Source organism: Amblyomma americanum, chromosome 6, assembly GCF_052857255.1.
Source record: "Amblyomma americanum isolate KBUSLIRL-KWMA chromosome 6, ASM5285725v1, whole genome shotgun sequence".
NCBI classification, from domain to species: domain Eukaryota; kingdom Metazoa; phylum Arthropoda; class Arachnida; order Ixodida; family Ixodidae; genus Amblyomma; species Amblyomma americanum.
In genome coordinates, this window is record NC_135502.1 from 11418012 (window position 1) to 11436630 (window position 18619).

Consider the following 18619-nt stretch of genomic DNA (forward strand, 5'->3'; position numbering starts at 1 on the left):
CATGCACGCGGTGCAGCACAACCGTGATGGAAAGAGCCCGGTAAAACACAGCGAGAACCATAAAAAAAAACCTGTTGTGGCGATGTCCAGAAATCTGTGCTCAGCCGCAGGCAGGTTTCCGGATTTAATTTCTTGCTAGCTGTTTTTGCCCGTCTCCCACGGTCTGTAGCGTTTATAAAAGCGTGTCTGTTAGTTGACTACGCTCACCACGCACATAAATACTGCGATATTTGGATTTTTTTCGTGAAACCGCATCCCACCCGTCAGGGCTTAATCCAGACCAGACAATCCGCCAAACGGTACCTAAGCCGACTTAAATGAGGCAACATGCTTTGAATGCTCGCAACGCAGTGCCAAGAAAACATACTTAGAGAGCAATTTTTAATTTAACTTCTCTTGAGTATTAAAGTGATCAAGTCATTAATTAACCACTCCTGAAGTAAATATTCTAACGTTGCTGTTATGAATAACGCTACATGAAGTGTGATTTTGTAGAATATTAGGAATTCTGTATTTTTGTAAAATTTTTTCAAGTGATCATGTTACAATTTTTGTGTTACGTTTCACCACTGTAACGTCCCAAGGACTGGCAATATTTGCAAATAATAAACAATCCCCATGTGACACCTGTGTAGCCGAGAAATGTCGTGAAATTTTGCCATTTTCTTTCATTAACATACGTATAACTGACCTGCAAATTTCCTGCGTGGATGCAAAGAATAAAATAAAAGACAGTATTAGCCCCCACAATATCTACACAGGAAATAGGTCCAAATCTTTCTGAATTCAGAGAAAACAGTTCCCCTTTCAAGTCGCGTTTTGAATGGTTACTCTTAAGGGAGGTTATTGCCAGCCCATCTCTGGTGGCGTCTAACCTCATCACAATCAAGGCATTACACAGACATATGGTCCCTGTCACCATTTCTGCTGCGGCTTACAAGAAGACAATAGACAGAAACAGTGCTGGGTCGTCTTGGCAGCAGCAGGTCATTGCGATAAAGTACCAAATGCTTATACAGCTGTTTTCCACCAGTGAATCGTCCACTATGTGCCTCTCGAATTGGAAGATTGAAATGTTCAGCAACCTTCGGTTACGAAGGCAGCTTTGCTGCTTCATGAGAGTGAAGCAGCACAACATGAAGCTTCACCCCAAAGTGCACTTCTTTTCAGTGCAGAAAAAACCTGGAGCTCACTGATACCAATGGAGAACTACGTTCCACAGAACAAGTGAGTACAACAGATCTTCCAGGAATTTCCAAATCACAAAAGTGTTCTATTAAGCCGAATACACCTGGAACATTGGCCTGTTATGATCCGTGTACCTTCTGAAAGCAGGGAGTGTGCGTACCATCAAGTATGCTCTGAGCCGAACTAGTAAAAGTAAAAGTCCCCCTGCCACAGTCAGAGTTCCCTGCCGCGGTTTACAGAATTCGATCCAACGACTGCCCTTCCGTCCATATTTGGGATGCCAGTAACTTTCAGCGACACTTGAATGAACATCAAAACGGCGTCAGGAACAGCTGCGCATCAATAAATGCTATTACAGGAAAATGAGCAGACCGCCGGCCGTGACATAGATTGGGATGACGATGCGACTGAGGCAACAGAAAAGAACGCTTTAACAAGATTACGTCTAACATTCTGAATCATCCAGACAATGCGCGACACGTTTAACAGAACTCAAGGCACGTTTCGTCATATATACAAAACATATTACGATGGATGCTTAACGCCATATAATCGGCTCCTTCCGAAGCTGTCTTAATGTAAACAAGGCTTCAGTACGGTATCCGAAACGTGAATTTTGTCTATTTTTGACTAGGTGAACGACGCAATGTTCGCCTGGCTAGAATGCTTACGGTGTCCCATCAAACTTTAGATACCCAAAAGACACTGGCTGCGGCATGTCAGCTAGAGCGAATAGAACAGCGGGAAGAGAGAGAGAAACAGATGGAGCACAGGCTCTGTCTCTGTCCGCTGTTTTATTCGCGCTAGCTAACATGTCGCAGCCAGTGCCCCAGCACCAACCAGCCCAACTTTCTTGTTGAATCGATACCCAAAAGAGTGTTGTTTAACCTTTCAGCGAATAGGTTCCATTACCAATCACTTTAACAATTAGATCAATGTTGGCAATGATAAACTCGTCGTTAGAGGTTCTTCCACAGATCACGGTGCTCACCTTTAATAGAAGGAGGAAGTAAAGTTGACAAAATTAGAGCAACGTCCCACACCCGTGATACGAAAATGCCTTCGCCTTGCAGAGCTCTTCTTCTTCTTCTTCTTCTTCTTCTTCTTCTTCTTCTTCTTCTTCTTCTTCTTCTTCTTCTTCTTCTTCTTCTTTACCTCAGTAAATATGGCACTTTTTTTGGCCTCTTCTCCTTCTTCGCGTTTAAAGGCGCTCTGAGCTAAACAGTGCACAAACCTCTCGAACACTGACCTCCATAATTTTTTGAGACACTTGTGTCGACATCGTCAAGGATATACCGGGTGTGGCAGCGAACATATTCAAAACATTCCTAAAAATGTACTAGTCGAATAATTGAGAAATTGTGCTCAGAAATAAACTGTCAGCCATGCCTGACGTCAGTAATTGTAAAAATCAAGCTTACTCACATGCTAATGGAGAAAAATTTATTAATTATCTTTTAATGAGCGCATTCTGGTCGTTGGGGCCTACAGCCAGATTGCAGCCGCGAAGAAGACTACGCGAACGAAAAAAACATATCGTTCCCTGGAGCCTTTCAGTGCGAAGAAATCGATCTTTTTTTTTCACACAAAACTGAAACAGCGAATTGGGCACGGATGAAATTGAGTGAAAACGCAACGTCCACTGGTGATGTGCTGCTGCACTGCGCATACGGCGCCCATTTTGAACTGCCCGAGCTACTATACCGCGGTATACAATTTCTTTTGCTTCGCTGCACAAAAAAAAAAAAAACGACCGTCAAGCAGTTAGCGGTGGCTGCCCTTTGTCTTGCGCAGAGCGACGGAACAAAAGATAGGGCAATTCCACGTTCGAGGTGAGCAACCACAACAACTCTGGCAGTTCGAACAGGGCGTTGTAGCCATTGCAACAGGTCACCAGCGGACGCTGCGTTTGTTCTAAACTTTCTGCGCGTCTCATGCACTATATTTCTTTTTTGAGTGCCTCTTGCTAACTATTGTATAAAGTTTTTCTTCTGTCCTTATCTTCTGTCCTTATTTTGTGTTTTTTTTTTCGCTGTTCTCTAACTTCTATGTACTGCCCCACTCACACAATGCTCCAATGTAAAGGAGCCTGTGAGTAACTTGAATAAAAAAAAAAACCACCAATTTCCTCACGATGGAGGGCTTTTAGGAATAACTTTTCCTCTGTTCCAAAAACTGATTTGGCATAGTTTTTTTTTGTGGCTCTGAACTCATTGTTGACCTTAATGACCATTCTTTGCTAATTAAACGAAAATTTTATAAATGGTAGCTACTTGGCTAGGTAATGAACACGTCCCCCGTAGCAGCGCTTTCGAAAGCTTTAAAGTAATGAACACGTTTGTTTTTTCAATAAAGTGCTCACCACCACCGCTGATAAGAAGAGATGTTTTCTGAAAAGGCTTTCTTTCTCGGACGCACAATGTCTATAGGAATTTTTAAAATTGTTCGCTTAAACACCCGGTATATCCAACTAACGCGTGAAGATCAACGATAAAAAAACATGATTATAATGGTACAGAAAGAGAAACTTTTATTCCACGTTTCTATTCAATCATAACGTTCCTTCGTAGCCTTGGTGCATTTCCTCATGAAGGTGGCGCGCGCTCACGAGGACACGGCAGAAAGGCGAAGACGAAGATGAAGATGAAGGAGAGCGCAGCGCTCTTCCAGGGCCCGCAAGGACGCAAGCGAGAGGATCTCACAGGGCGGTGCACACCAGCCATGAGGACCGGCCCTCGCTCGCCTTCGGGCTGGCTGCTGCAGGTGCGTGCTGCCGCTGTCTGGCTGGGCCTCCTGCAGCTGCTTCCCCTGTCGCGAGCGGCGTCGCCTACTACGGCGACTCACTGCATCTGCTTCGTCAAGCTGTCCAGGTACGCCCTTCCCAGAGAGCTGAGCGGAAAAGGGGGGCATGCCCACGGGAAAAGAAGCGCATGCGAGCGCTCGTTAGCAGCTATGGATGAGAGACCTAATTTCAGAAGGTGAGCTTTGAGTGCATAAAAGAGGATGCCGACAAGTGCTCCCTTACTTTATCGTTGTATGCAAAAACAAAATCGACACGCATTATTTCTTTTATTTTTATCTGATGCCAGCGCATGCGGATCTTTCGCCCTACCAATTATTTCAGCCTTTTCTAAGGTATGCGTTCCTTAGGACATACAGCTCGTGCATTTTTCCAGAGGTAACTAATTACTTGCCAGTAGGTTTCAAGAAATGACAAATCGGTTCACCAAGGAAGAATTTATACGGCGGTGCAGTTTACGGTAGCTTGTACCTACTGTGAATTAATGGCTGCGCCCGCTGTAGCTACAGAAAGCACGCACTATAAATTCAATGGAAAACTACGAGATAAAGGACTTGAAAAAAGGAGATAAAGCAGGAAAGAGAAATCCACTGATTGTTTCTGAGGTGCCTAGCCAAAAAAATGTTTATGGTGTGCATCGGTTTCTTGAGAGCTCTCTTTATCGAAAAGTGGGTGCTTCAACCATGAAACCAATGATTTTTCTAAGGAGTCTTCCTTACGCGTGCCCTCTTTTCCAAAACTGAGCAGGCTGCACTGTTTGCTCCCGACTCGTATAGTAGAGCCCTTGCGGCTTCCCTAATGATAAAAAGTTTTTGGAATGTCAGGAGAACGGTTCCCCTCACCTTAAAGAAATTTAGAGAAAACCACGCCGACACGGTGGCGGGACGGATCAGGTTTCGGAACAGTAGAGAGTTATAGCATACCGCGATACGCGATCCGCTACCGCGATTCGCGATCCGCTACTGTGATCCGCTTCCGCGAGGCGCCACTGCGCATGCGCAGATCGCCCTGGGGTGCGCCAGATGGCGCCACGTGCCCGTGAGCTGCGTGCGCACCAGCCGCGTCAGGACCAATCAGCGTGTACCCAGCGGTGCCCCGCGGTAGCGGATCACGGTAGCGGATCGCGGTATGCTATAACTTTCTATTGCCGCGATCACGGCAACGCCGGCTGCGAAGCACCGTGCGTCCATACACATACAGCTTGGTCACTTTTTTTTGCTCTAACAACGCCGTTATAAGCGCATAATCAATGTTTTAAGGCTTATCAAAGCCTACTGTGGAAGCGTATGATAATAAAACAGCCACGCACTGAACGAATAATAGCAATACAATCTATAAATCATGACTGGGCTACATTTACGTAATCCGCATTTACTCGAACGTAACGCAAGTTTTCGTTTTTATCAAAATTAGACATGAGAAGTCACCCCTCGCGTTATGTTCGAATATTTGCGTTAACACTGAATATTACGCGCAGGCAGAAGTTCACTATGCCGTATTTACTCACATATGGTTGGTGCGCCGTGCAGGTCGGCCCCAAGTATTGGAGACAACAAAAAAAAAAGTCAATACCGCATTGCTCGACCAACGGAACAAGAGCCACAAGTAACCAATCAACAGTAGCAGAGCAGCGGCCGAGAATGCACATTTGCTTACCTAGCGCAGACTCAGTGCACTGTCCCAAAAGCAGGCGATAGACTAAGCGCTACTTGAAGGCACTGTAAAGGCCTTTGTTTGTTCTCTGAAAGATCGGCAGACTCTCCCAACGTTCGCAGCGCCGCCCACGCCGCACGCTAATGCCAGAAATCCGCTTCGGGTGCACGGAAAGTTTGGTATTGCTAATGGACGCGAAAGGACGCGCTCACGCTACTCTACTGGGTATCGCTGACACATCTTTTCGGCGACATCGAACTCGCACAATTTTACCACGGCTCCGCGCAAGACGACGACTCATTTAAATGTTGCCTAGAACGCCCACCGACGGTCGGAAGGTATGACTCACTGCTCGCCCTTATAGAATGGTCTACAGACAGTCTATAGACTTCTCATAGACTCAATTGCCTTCCTATAAATTTTTGTGTTTGTCCATTCATAGTCTATTGACTGTCTACAGATAGTCTACTAAAAGTGTATGGCCACAAATCTATAGATTGTTTATAGACTGTCTGTAGGATTTTTATTGCCAATAGACTGTTCCCTACGGTTTGTCTATAGAATTTATAGACTTTATAGACAGAAGTCTGTGGACAGTCTATAGACTCTCTAAAGAAATTTTACGAGGGGCGGTTGGGCGACTGGGAGAAGTTTCGTTGTTACATGTAGGCGTGACGGCAACGAGGGGCAATGATGGCGTTGAAGATAATTGTCTGCTATGTGCCTTTCTGCGCCGCAGCAGCGGAGTGCCCAACCCGCGGGTGGTGTCGTCGCATCCAGGAAGTGGCGGTGGCCTGCGCTGCACGGCAGCCGAACCCGGCCTGGTGCGCTGCCGATGGCGCACCACGCCCTGCGGACGGGTGCGCCGGCCGCCGGGACTGCACTGCTTCGGTAACAGTGCACAGCGCCCACGGCGGACAGGGCCCCATTGCACCAGCTTCCTCTGTAGCAGGAAGTCTTAGATGTCTGGGCATCATTGATTCAATGTGCGGACTCTCTCCAAGCGCGTTTTGTTTGATTTTCGCTTTAAATAGTCATTGTTTGTTCTTCGTACTATACACTTTCATAGTTTGGCAAGGTATGGGTCTGGCCTAGGTGGCAAACCATGTTTGACATAAAGCGCGCAGAAAGACGTGGCCGAGTGAAGACGACAGAAAAGCGCTTCATCCAACAAAAGATTGTTCAAAATATCGGTCGAAGTCGAAATTCATGAGAACGTCTACGAGAAAAATAAAGCTAAAAAGGGCGTACAAGACAGAACCAAAAAAAATTAAGATCACACTGTCACATGGTTAGGGCATAGGTAGCGAGCCGTCTTTTTTTGCTCTTTTGAAATTCAAGAACAAGCAGACGGCGCACTTCATTTTCGATGTCTGTCCTTTCTTCAAAGCCTCTGGTATCTCTCGTGCGATCTGCGCAGGGCGGCTGTCAATAACCATAGATCTCCCGAAATCTGGAGCACCGTGGTTGCCGCCTTCGAAGTCACCGTCGCGACAATGAATCACAGGGGTTTTACGCATTTGACGTCCATTGTTGCCATGCTCGCGCAGACGGTCATTTAAATACCATTTCACCTGACCAACATAAAGGGATCTCATGATAGAGGTATGTGGATTGTGCGGAGGTTATTATGTACAAAAGCTGGAACGGACATTTCGGCTCGACCTTGAGGATATGACGTGATAGTGTTAATGGGTTTATGCCCCTAATGAGTCAATATATACTTTACATTCATAGATTGCTGAGAGTCCTCGTACAACTCCTGGTGCAGTTAAGCCATGCGCCACTGGCAAGCTGCCACTGACGGTTTACAGTTCCACTGGTCAATGCCCCAAATGATTGGAAAGCATTTTTGTTTGGAGTTAGTCTTTAGCAACTTGAAACCAGTGGTGTGCTAATGTTTTCGGTAGCTGCCAGATTCAATTCATTTTTGACAATTCTCGCTGCAGAGGAAACGATATTTGCATATCATAGACGACGGTTCTCGCAATGTAAGCACTAGTTAATAAGATTAGCGAATATGCAATTTAGAAACATCTTTATTAATGAACAAAAGTCTGTGAACCACAGTAACGATTCTTGTGATCGAGTTGTAAGCTTCGAACAAAGCAACAAGAAGGGAACAATGCCCACGGCAGAATATGTATGAACACGCATGTGCATGTCGAAGCTCCGCAATTAGAGCACTAGAATACAAGGTGGATCGAAGCTGTAACGCTACAAGTGCTTCCTGACATCGATAGGAGATACGGCGAGGTCTACAAAAATTAACCGTCGCGAACTACACTGATTTCGCGGGTGTAATCAACTTTCAACTCGGAGTAATTGCATGGGCGTCAGGGACGAGTATCGAAACGCGTTGCCACGAGCGCTGCAGTCTGCATACGCGCATCCGGCATTAGTTCTAACGTCCTTATTGCTCCTGCCGTTCAAGGGGGCAGTGCAATTGACGTGCGCTCATAGAACAGCGACGCTTTCGCTGCTCCGTGGTCTGCTGCGAGCACACGTGGCTTGCGCAGTTCCTGTTTAGTTTTTCCGCGTCACATCTCGTGAAAACGAAACCTGAACTCTTGGACAAAACGGTTTATGATTTATGGGGGTTTAAGGTCCCGAAGCGACTCAAGCCCACGAGGGGCGCCGTAGTGAAGGGCTCCGGAATTTCGACTACCTGGGCTTCGTTAACGTGCACTGACATCGCACAGTAGTACACGGGCCTCTAGAATTTCGCCTCCATCGAAATTCGACCGCCGCGGCCGGGATCAAACCTGCGTCTTTGGGGTCAGCAGCCGAGCGCCATTACCACTGAGCCACCATGGCGGCTTTCTTGAAGAAAAACGATCATGAAATACAGTATTAAATAAAGACAGGAGAAATCTTCAGTTTCTGGCGTTCTTAAAGCCATGCGCACCGTTATCATCGGTGGGCTCGGAAGACAGTTCTGTTCGTTACGCGCGCGCACCAGGTGTGCACAGCAGCAGCAGCGGTGCCGGCGGAGCAGCAGTGGAGGAGGACCCTTGGCGTGTGCTGGACGCTTCGCAGCGCTACCTGGCCTGCGTGTTTGGAACCTGTGGCCCAGCGTGCGCCTTCTGCGCCCGCGTGCAGCCGGGCTCGGGGATCGGTGAGCCCGTCCTCGCAACTCGGCACACTCAGGACCGCTGTGCTTGATATGCACCTTCGCTGGCACAAGAGGACGCAGTGCTCAGTGGTTACCTTCGGATGCTGCCTTGGTTATGCATTTGTGGATATTTTGCTGCCTTTTAAACGGTGGTGTCCACACCAGCAAGGTTTTTGTGGCGAGGCTACAATGCGTCCTGCGCACCTGCTGCTTAGAAGAAATCATTTATGCTTCGCATCGAATTCAGCTTGATTCAGTGACAGGATAGAACTAAGTAGGGTGCAATGTTCACTATTGCATTTTTAACCTGCGAGCTGAGATGATTTTTTCTGCCTGGCAATTCCCTCAACTCCAAGAAATTGCGACTTTCCTAATTTTGTTATTGTGAAGAACAAGGTAGGCTTCTTCTGCAAGCGGAAGAAGATGAGCATTGCATTCTTCGCTAGCCGAGGCCAAGAACTAACCGGGTTATCCACACTTTTTTTCTTTCTTCTCATCTCTTCCCTCTTCTTTCTCCGTCTGCCTTTTTTCTTTCTTCGGTGGGCAGGTTGTGATGATGTCACCAGGTCACGTTACCTCTCTTACCAACCATGAATTTGACTTTCACCTGCCATGCTAGTCAGGTTGCTGACAATCCAATTGTGCCGTTGCCACCTGCCCTGATGGGCAAGTTGTGATGACGCCACAAGCTCTCGTAACCACTCTCGACCATTTCGGGGCGCAAGCAGCCTTTTTTGAAGAATGGGGAGTCTGATGCTAATGCATTAAAAATCTTTACTTCCGCCACTCCCTTATTTCAATGAAGTTTGAACGCAACCCCTTCCAACGACCACGCAACACTCGCTTGTGCCTCAACACTTTGGGTTCCACTGCAACCTATAAAGCCAGCGGATCTTCTTCGACTTTCCGCGCCGCACGCAGGCGTGTCTCTGCGAGCCGTGGAGTACTCTCCCTTCCTGGTGGGCGTTGAGTGGCGACGCCTGCTCGCCGTGCCGTCGCTCGACTCGAAGCTGCGAAGACACCCCGCGCGCAAATACCGCCTCGGAGTCGCCACCTGTTGGACGCGGGTAACTACGGCGGCCAGAGCGGCAGGCGCTGAATATGTCTGCGCGGTTCTTGTGTTGCTCTTCACTCTAAACGCAAACACTTTGCCATCACTGTCACTATTAGCCAAGAACTCAAACTGCGTCTAACAAATTTCAGCTAAAATCTAGAAGGATTTATTTCACTCCGTCGCATAGTCACCTGCCATATCATAACGACAGTAAGCACAGCCCATAGCGCTCATCAGTGTTGGGACCTGTCAAATGCTCTTAAACTGCGCTGCGGTGATACTTGATCGAGACGAAAACAGTGTCAGAACAGTGCGGCGCGAGTATTACGTGACTTCATGCGGACTTAAGCCTCTTGTTGTGTGCACAGCTGTCCAAAGGGTTGAACAGAGGTGAATCTGCGCTGCCCGTTCCCAGGGGGAGGACCCGTGCACTCTTAAGTGCGCCCCCGAGGAGCCCGTGACGCTGGTCGGCCCCGAGGGCTCGTTCAGCGTGCCGGCCGATCTTTACAGCGGCAGCGTGCTGCTGCGTGTGCGAAGCATGGGCCAACAGCGCACGGGAGCCGCCGTCTTCAAGGCCGTCTTTCACAGGAAGCAAGTCGGTGCGTGTGCGATCGACTGTCCAGCCGCTTTGAGCTGAGACGGCCGTGAGATGAGAGCCGCCGTGAACTTCTGAGTGACTGCAGCGACTGCCGGTTCGGCCATGTACGATAGTTATCGAGAATTCTATGCACACCTAGCTACAACAAAGCCAGCGTGATGAGATCCAACGTTTGGCCGCGCATTCCAGCTCGTGTGATACGAACGTCCTGATCCTCGTCAGGATCTCACGGATTGTTCTCCCCAATCTGCTGAATCTGAAACTGTCGGTAGATGCGGAGTAGAACCACGACATAAGTTGTTTTCATCGCTGGGTACAGGTGCAACCAGCTTTCCTCTTTTTAGAAAGGCTGGACGTAGCGGAAGGAAGGTACCCTGACGTCATGAAAACAATCACTAGAGCATTCATTAGTGAAAAAACGCACACAATTAGATTACAATTGAAATGCAGCCCTAAAATAGCTCGGAATGTTATAACTCCCTAGCTTCGCATTTGAAAACAATTTGCAAACGGGAGTACATCTGGACAGACTTTTTTGGAATGCCATCAGTTGGATCGCTTTGCGGTAAAGCTACCGGTGGACGAACTGTCCTGACAAGAGCGTAAACTATTCCGCATGCTACATTCTCTTTTTCGCTTAAAGCATATGCATAATAAAAACCGGCAGGAGGTACATATGCAGCGCCCTGGCACTTTGTGTTCTAAACCAATGCAGAGCCGAGCCCTCCCTGCGACGTCACCGTGCGAACGCTGGGCTGGTCGGTTGTGAGACTCAACTGGAAGGTCTGGCCGCATACGAGACACGACGGCTTCCAGGTGCTCCTTCTGGCTTTTCCTTCGAAATGTCCCTCCAGGAAGCAGTGAAGCTCGGCGTTAACTTCATGTCGTCAGAGGTTGCATGAAAAGCACATGGTGATCTTGAATTCTAAACGAAGGAAGCTTGCTCCGTAAATGCTGCCCAGCGCTTCACTAGCTATACATCGTCCTGAAAGCCTCAGCGCTAAGCCTTTTTTGGCTACGCATCACCGAATAGGCCGGTTTCATTCGTTACGCAATCATTGTCGAGGAAGCCTTGTCATCGTTGGTCTGTAAATTTCTAGGTCATTTTCCCACCATTGTGGACAACGATGCCTGAGTAAAGATCATCTTGCTAAAACGGTACTCAGCGGTTTGATAAAAACATTTATATTGCCATTTTATTATTTTAAACTTCCATTGTGTGTACTTCTATACTGACCTTAGACTGCAGAGAACAGGGTATTCCATGGAATCAGAGAAGCAGCCGCATGATAAATTTTGCAGTACTAGCGACAGCAAGCATTAGCACATTTATCATTCACACAAGTCTAGTCAAGCAGCCTACGACGAAAACCTGCACAGTTCTCTCATGTCTTCGTTGCAAAACAATGTTATTCTTTCCTCCATGTTCACACCGACGCCAACGCCAAAAAGAAAAGCAGCAGAATAGGAATACACAAAATTGGAATGTCATATTCAGTGGCCACTTCGATCTTTCTCAGGAGAAGTAAAAAAAAAACCTCTTTTTCCAACAATCAGAGAAATTGCGTCGATATTCTAAACAGCCGATCTGATATGTTGGTCGCGCCACTGCCCGTATCTTCTTCTTTCTAGTCCGTGACATTACGAAGGGTTTCCCCAATAGTACGTATACTTGTCTGCTGTGTCTATCGAGTATGCATGGCTTTCGAGAAAAAACCTCAAGCTTGACCACAAATTACTTGAAGTTGAGAAACGATAGCAGTGACTAAGTCCGGTTTCCGCAAGAAGCCTTGTCGTTGTCGACGGCTAAGTTGTCTAGAAGAACCTTTCTCGCTGCAGTAAGTCCACTTGCTCGACAGCAGGCGGAGACACGTTTCATAAACCTTAATACCAATAAAAATGCTCATCAGTATTTCCGTTTAACCTTTGTGTTCGCGACTTCTCGTCCGGTGTAGCAAGTTTTTCCACACGAAGCCCGCTTTTTGTGCGCCTGAAATGCCTGCTCATGCTGTAATCATAGTGAACAGTCAACACACTTGGTCATAAACTTTGGTTTGCAAGCTGTCACGCAATGCCATTCTTTACGTTCTTGTTGCGGCCCTAGGTCTTAATGGTAGGCTGCAAGGCAGCAGTGCTGTGTGCTTCCATTGACGGTTCATTGAAACAACAGGTCACGTGGTGCCGCACCGACAGCGCGCTGCCACGCACCTGCTCCACGCTGTACCTGCCGCGCAACGTGTCCTCCGTAGTCCTGATGGGACTCGTGCCCTTCCTCAGGTGAGGCAGGGGTCGTGCACTGCGAGCAACCTTTACGAATGTGTCCTATAGCGTTGCGCATTTGTAAGCTGCAGTACCAAATAAGGAAAATCCGGCTCTCCTTTCAAACCATTTGCTCGGTCACTTGTGTTGCGCCGACTAACGGAACAAATGTTCATCATCGTAGACACGCTAACCTAACTTCGGTCATAAGCGCAAGAACGAGGATTACAGCCCAACCTAGGACCTCACGGGGGGCATACTGAAGTTGTATATTTATCCATTTCTGAGGTTCAGAACTACCAGCAATAAAAGGTCATCTATGCAGCTAGACCACAGCCAAAGTCAGATCAGCAAAGTTTCAGGCACTAAGGATGTGCCAGTAATGATCCATTTGGGGAAGTTCCCCCGGGGGAAGTTCACCAAGGCTTACTCCTAAATTCCTGTAAAGGTGAATTTAGGAGTAAGCTTTGGAAACGAATTTTTTTCTGTGTTTTAAGACAGTTTTCATCTCTGAGTTTTAAGAAAGTTTTAAAACTGAAAATTGTCTCCTTTTTGAAAATAGCTGGCTTTTCAAAACTGCTGCAGAATTTTTTGGTTGAAGTAAGGGAGTTTTCGGTTATCGCATGGAACATCGTCACGGTGTGCTCGTAACTGCTTGAGAATATGTTGAGCAGTGTGATAATAAAGTTATATTTCTGTTATGAACTCCGGGCCGGTGCAGTACGGTGCTTACCGATAATTCTATTCAGATCTTATCGTCCACCGTGTTTACAAGCTGATGCTGATGATAGCTGGGGTGCGGTCTTAACTTGATCCGATGTCGTAACGTGGAAAGAATCAAACAGAATTAGAACAGAAGAGTTCTTTTCTGCGCAGGTTGCTCCAAGCAGAGAATGTTACGCTCGAAACCTGTACGGCACCACAACTCGGAGTTGTCTGATGGCGTCAAGATGTGCTCGACTTACGTTTGCCATTTGCAGGTACACGTACAAGCTGCGCACTTACCGGGGCGACCCCAACGGCTCTGACGTGCTCTTCAGCCCGCCTTCCCTGGCCTCGCGCAGAAATCGGCTCAGCTTCGGTGAGAAAGTCTGCAGCACTGTCTTTCTTTAAGAACTATGCAAGAATCTCCCATCTTGGTCAACTCTGGCAACTATTTGAGTTTGCTGTACTGTCGGTTACATGACACAATGTATATAGTTGCTTGGAATACTGGTTCTTGAAGGTTCGCGCTTCAAAGCGAGGCCGTCGTCAAAATAAAAAAAAATTGAGCGGATTATTTGTGCACATTTCAAGTCCTATGTAGTTTGACGTTTTCCGCGTTGATCACCTCTCTGTTGTAGTTACGTAAAATTCTTTCATTTGGGAATAGTTAGGTCACCTGAAAAAAGCAGATCCCCCTTATTTAACGGCTTCTTCTTCAACTACAGTGCTGTTTTCAAAGCAACCATTCGTAGAAAGAGCATTGAATTAATTAATTAATTAATCAAAGGTTTATTTAAGCGTTCAACCAGTGATATCAGCTGACCAAATGTATGCGAAGTATGCAGCCATAAAAAACCGATCTAAAAAGGGATCCAGTGCGGTTTGCAAGAATCTCCTATGAGTTAACCCTCTGGTTGCTTTATAGGTTCACTGCTTTTTTGTAATTAGTGAATCTGCACCGAGAATTGTTTTCGTTCTCAGCCAGACAATCCCTCACAATTTCGTAGCAGATAATCAGGGGCCGCATTTTGCATCATTCCGTTTTTGTTTAATTGGGCGTGACTTCAGTCGTGAAGAAAGCAATAGGAGATAGGAAAGCAAAAGATGCACGGGCTGTCTGGTACCGCCGCTGGCCACCTAACTGCCACCGCATCACCATGCGCCGATAATTCGTCGCACGACCACAGCGCGCCTTTTTCCGAGACTTGAGCAGCGGGCGATGATGCTCGCCAGGCGTGTCAAACACGTCGTCATGCTCCGTCCGTCATGGGAGGGGCGCGTTTATGCAAGTAAGTGGCATCATGGGCGATTTTCTGCCACGACTGTTGTGACGTCATCTCCCACGGTCTATGTCACATTAAACGAAAACGAAATGAAACGTTACAAAATACGGCCCTAGAGCTTGCTCCTCACGCGGGTGTGCGGTGGCCTGCCACACTTGTCTCAAGTCATCGTTAGTCGATCGCCATTTTGTACAATCATTCCATTTTAATGTTTGTTTTCGGTATACTACGAGAAAAGTTCGGTTCACCCTAATTTACACACGAGGCACACGAGCGCATGCGCTATGCTCATAGCGCATAGCGCTCGTGTTTTTCTCGTCTCTTTCACCGTCTTCGTCTGGTTTTGAGCTTCAAGTTTGTCATGTCTCACCAACGTGCCCAAACAACCACTTTTCTGAACCTCGAAGTACAGGCGACCTTCTGTGTATATAAGTTTTGGTGATAGCCAGCTGAAGAAGGCACTTGTCCTTCACCCGCAGAGCTGTTCCTGTACACGGAGATGCTGGTGGTCTTCCTACTGGCCGGAGCACTCACCCTGGTGGCCCTGCTCACCATCGGTTTTATTCTGGTAACTCCACACAACATTAATTAGCCTCCTCTCGCATAATACTGTGCATATTATGCTTTGTCTCGGTGAAATAGGCCATCGAGGCGAAAGCTACAGCTGAAATCAGAGAATCGATAGCCTTTCTTATCTAACGCCATATTTCAAAATCATTTCAAAATCACATTTCAAAATCCGTTAGTGTCAGTCGACCAGGAGTGGGTCTTACAAGAGGGAATCTGTCTCCTGATGTGTTGGCACCCGTTGTGGCTTCCACAACCCTGCCGCGTTTTATGGGCCTCCAAAATGTGAACGCTTACTTCTTCCATCGCCTGGATCTATATTGAATCATAAATAAAGGCGGAGAGTCCCCATCCGGATGCGATGATGAATACTGCCTGTCGTGCTACGAAACAGGCTGGTAATGCGGCGTGGGTGTGGAGCATTCTTTGTTTGTTGTCGCCTGGTGGAAATAGGCGTTAACGGCTCATTCCTCACCTTAAAACAGGTCTGTCTTGGTGACCAAGCCTGCTAAAGCTCAAGGCTTGGTAAATAAAGGCGCCACTTATGAGCAAGGCAGCCAGACAACTGCTTTCCCAGGCAGTTAGTTTAAGCGTATCCTTAAAGAGACGTGGTGCGGTCCTCCATCTAGACGCAAGTGTAAACCTACCCTGCATATTTAGGATGCGGCTTTGGTGTCCGCTTCTCATAAGTAGAGCTGGCCTTGCTGTATGTATCGATTCGTGAGAAATCTTGCAACTCCCATCGATGCCTGTGTAACCGCCCACATTTCAATATTTCATTACTGAAATATTCGCTAGCGTTTGCGTTTTTCGAACGTCTTCCGTCTTTGGTACAATGCTTCGTGGTTTTGCTTCAGTAAAAGATGCTGTTTTTTTACAGAGAATGCCCAAAAAGGAATGCCAGTCAATCTGGTTACAGTTTAGAAACGTTTTAATAAACTGTAAGCCCTAATTAACGTATCGGACTAACGGAACCACTGCGCCGGCTTAATCGTTCATATAAGGACAACTGACCCTATTTATACCCGCAACATCGTCTTTGCTCTTAGTCTTGCTCCTAGTGTCAAAATGTGGCTGTCTAGTTTGCTCTAGCCGATGGTTTGGTTTATGGTTTATGGAGGTTTAGCATCCCAAAGCGACTCAGGCTATGAGGGACGCCGCAGTGAAGGGCTCCGGAAATTTCGACCACCTGGGGTTCTTTAACGTGCACTGACATCGCACAGTACACGGGTCTCTAGAATTCCGCCTCCATCGAAATTCGACCGCCGCATCCGGGATCAAATGCTCTATCCGATGTCTCAGAGATATTTTTTATACCCTTTCTATACGACTTATTAGGTGGCATCCATGAAACTTCATTGATCAGCGATGGCGCACAGAGTGTCTTGAATTAAGTGTGATCTACAAATTCGTCATTCACAGTTTTCATCCTGGCTTCCTCTTGCCAACAGAAAAAGACGTTCTTCGGTTTCAGTGAATTTCAACTAGCTTTGAAATAGCGCAATAGTGATTGAGTGAACAGTATCTGTCCTGCTGTCGCAGTTCTGCGTTGAATTATGTGGCTATACCTTTTTACAAAAAAAAAATTTACGACCCACACACGGACGGACACGTGCGCACGTACACATGCATGCGCACACAATGGTGTTCGCACCCCAGCTTTTGTGGGAAACCTTATACAAAACGTGCAAGAAACAACACCAGCCAATGGCCTATGTGGTGCGGCGCAGATACGGGCCTTGGGCCTGGTGAACTTCCTCGACGCGGAGCCCGACGAGCTGGCTGCTGAAGCGGGCGGAGTGCGAGAGAACCAGGGCCAGGGCGACCACCGGCGCCACGGGCCAGCCCGAAGACGCCGCATGGCAGCGGCAGCCCTGCGCCGCATCGGCTCCCGGGGCGACAACTGACCGCAGCCCCGGCACCATGCCCTCTGCGGCGGTGGCTTGCGCCTCATACTTTATTGTCGTTTTTGCACAGATAATTATTTTTTTTACGCGTCTGAGTGCCCTAGGTCATCGAAGCACTCTATCAGTGGTCGGTTGGCCTAGCAGACAGTAAAATACCGATGTCTACTTATCCACGGCTACGACTGCTGCCCGGGCGAATCTGCACTTTCCAGCATTTGAATACCAGCGCTTGAAGTGCCTTTGGTTGCGCGCCAGAGTTGCGCTTTATATAACTCTGTGAGTGCAGGCAACTGCGATGACTGCGAAGGAATGTGCAGAGCGCAAAGAATCGAAATTCGCCACTTTAGGGAAAAAAATAAACGCCACAGCATGAGTCTTGCTTACGCGGCACGCAAGCTGCGGCAAAAGCGCAATAACATTTCGGAGGAAGTAGTTGGTCGATTACTTAGGAAGATGTAAAGTGCTAGGGAGTGAAAAGCCGCGCTAGTCGACGTTGCTCCATTTTCTTTTAGAACCACTGCCGAGTTCAGTTTCGAATCTTCGTTCTTTATCGCGACAGGCCGCGGTATTAGGTGCCAAGCTAAGCCGTCAAGCCTCGACGGCACACGATTTCATTAAACTTTCGACTCAGACGGCTGCAAACCTCTCGAACTTTTTCTGGTGAGGTCGATCTTACAGACGCACTAAGATCAATTTGCACAACTTTTTTTCTAAAGTTCTCTATGTTACAACACACCAGACTTCGTATTTTTCTACAAGAGACTTAGTCTTACAAGAAGTATGCTCGCAGGTAGTTTAGGTATCAAAATACAGTCTAGATTAGAGTAAGGCTGCTTGAAGCAGATGTTACTTGCTTTGTGGGCTATGCGCAACACTGAACACGTTCTCAAATAGAACAGAGGGCACAACTGGGACAAATTCACTAACTTCTAACTTCATCACCAGGCATCACCGATATTTCGCTTATCACTGAAAATGTTACTGCATGAAAAGCATCAATGGCGATTGCCATGAATTCGGGCAGTCTTCTTGCAAGATAACCCTCATTTCACTCAATAACCTGGCATTCAGGCTGGAAAGTTGCGTGGGTTGCAACGCATGCACAGGAAAAAACATCAAAAACCGATCGAAGTATAGGCCTAGGACACGACCGGAGTTCTCTTCGTGAATCAGTTAAGAAACGAAAACTTTAGAGCAAATATGCGCTTGACATTAGTAGATCTTAACACTGCGTGGGATTTTTTTTTAAGTATGGTTAAACTGCTTAAGCGGTATGGTTGCTCTGGTTGTCACACTATTAAAAAAATTCTGTAGATCTATGTAGATGGCTTCGGGCTCTGGCACGTTATTTACGGAGTCCCTCAGCATTATAGCAGCCATCGTCAAGGCAAACTAAAAGCCTTAATCAGCAGCAGCTTTTTTTTCTGCTCGTGAAACTGCAGAGACGAGTAGTAGACAAGGCGGGCACAGGAAGCGACGAGAAACCAGCG

At 47.2% G+C, this 18619-nt stretch overlaps 1 protein-coding gene across 1 annotated transcript in view; it reads left to right on the forward strand.

The window, feature by feature from the left end:
* LOC144136294 (uncharacterized) overlaps positions 1-17855 on the forward strand; it is a 34282-nt gene extending 16427 nt beyond the window's left edge. The window contains exons 2-12 of the mRNA XM_077668524.1: positions 1171-1227; positions 3759-4058; positions 6381-6532; positions 8604-8759; positions 9678-9823; positions 10226-10409; positions 11124-11224; positions 12579-12685; positions 13648-13748; positions 15135-15223; positions 16953-17855. Of these exons, the coding sequence (XP_077524650.1) occupies positions 1202-1227; positions 3759-4058; positions 6381-6532; positions 8604-8759; positions 9678-9823; positions 10226-10409; positions 11124-11224; positions 12579-12685; positions 13648-13748; positions 15135-15223; positions 16953-17129 (1539 nt within the window). The 5' untranslated portion in view covers positions 1171-1201 and the 3' untranslated portion in view covers positions 17130-17855. The remainder of the gene's footprint in view (positions 1-1170; positions 1228-3758; positions 4059-6380; positions 6533-8603; positions 8760-9677; positions 9824-10225; positions 10410-11123; positions 11225-12578; positions 12686-13647; positions 13749-15134; positions 15224-16952) is intronic.
* The last annotated feature ends 764 nt before the right edge of the window (positions 17856-18619 follow it).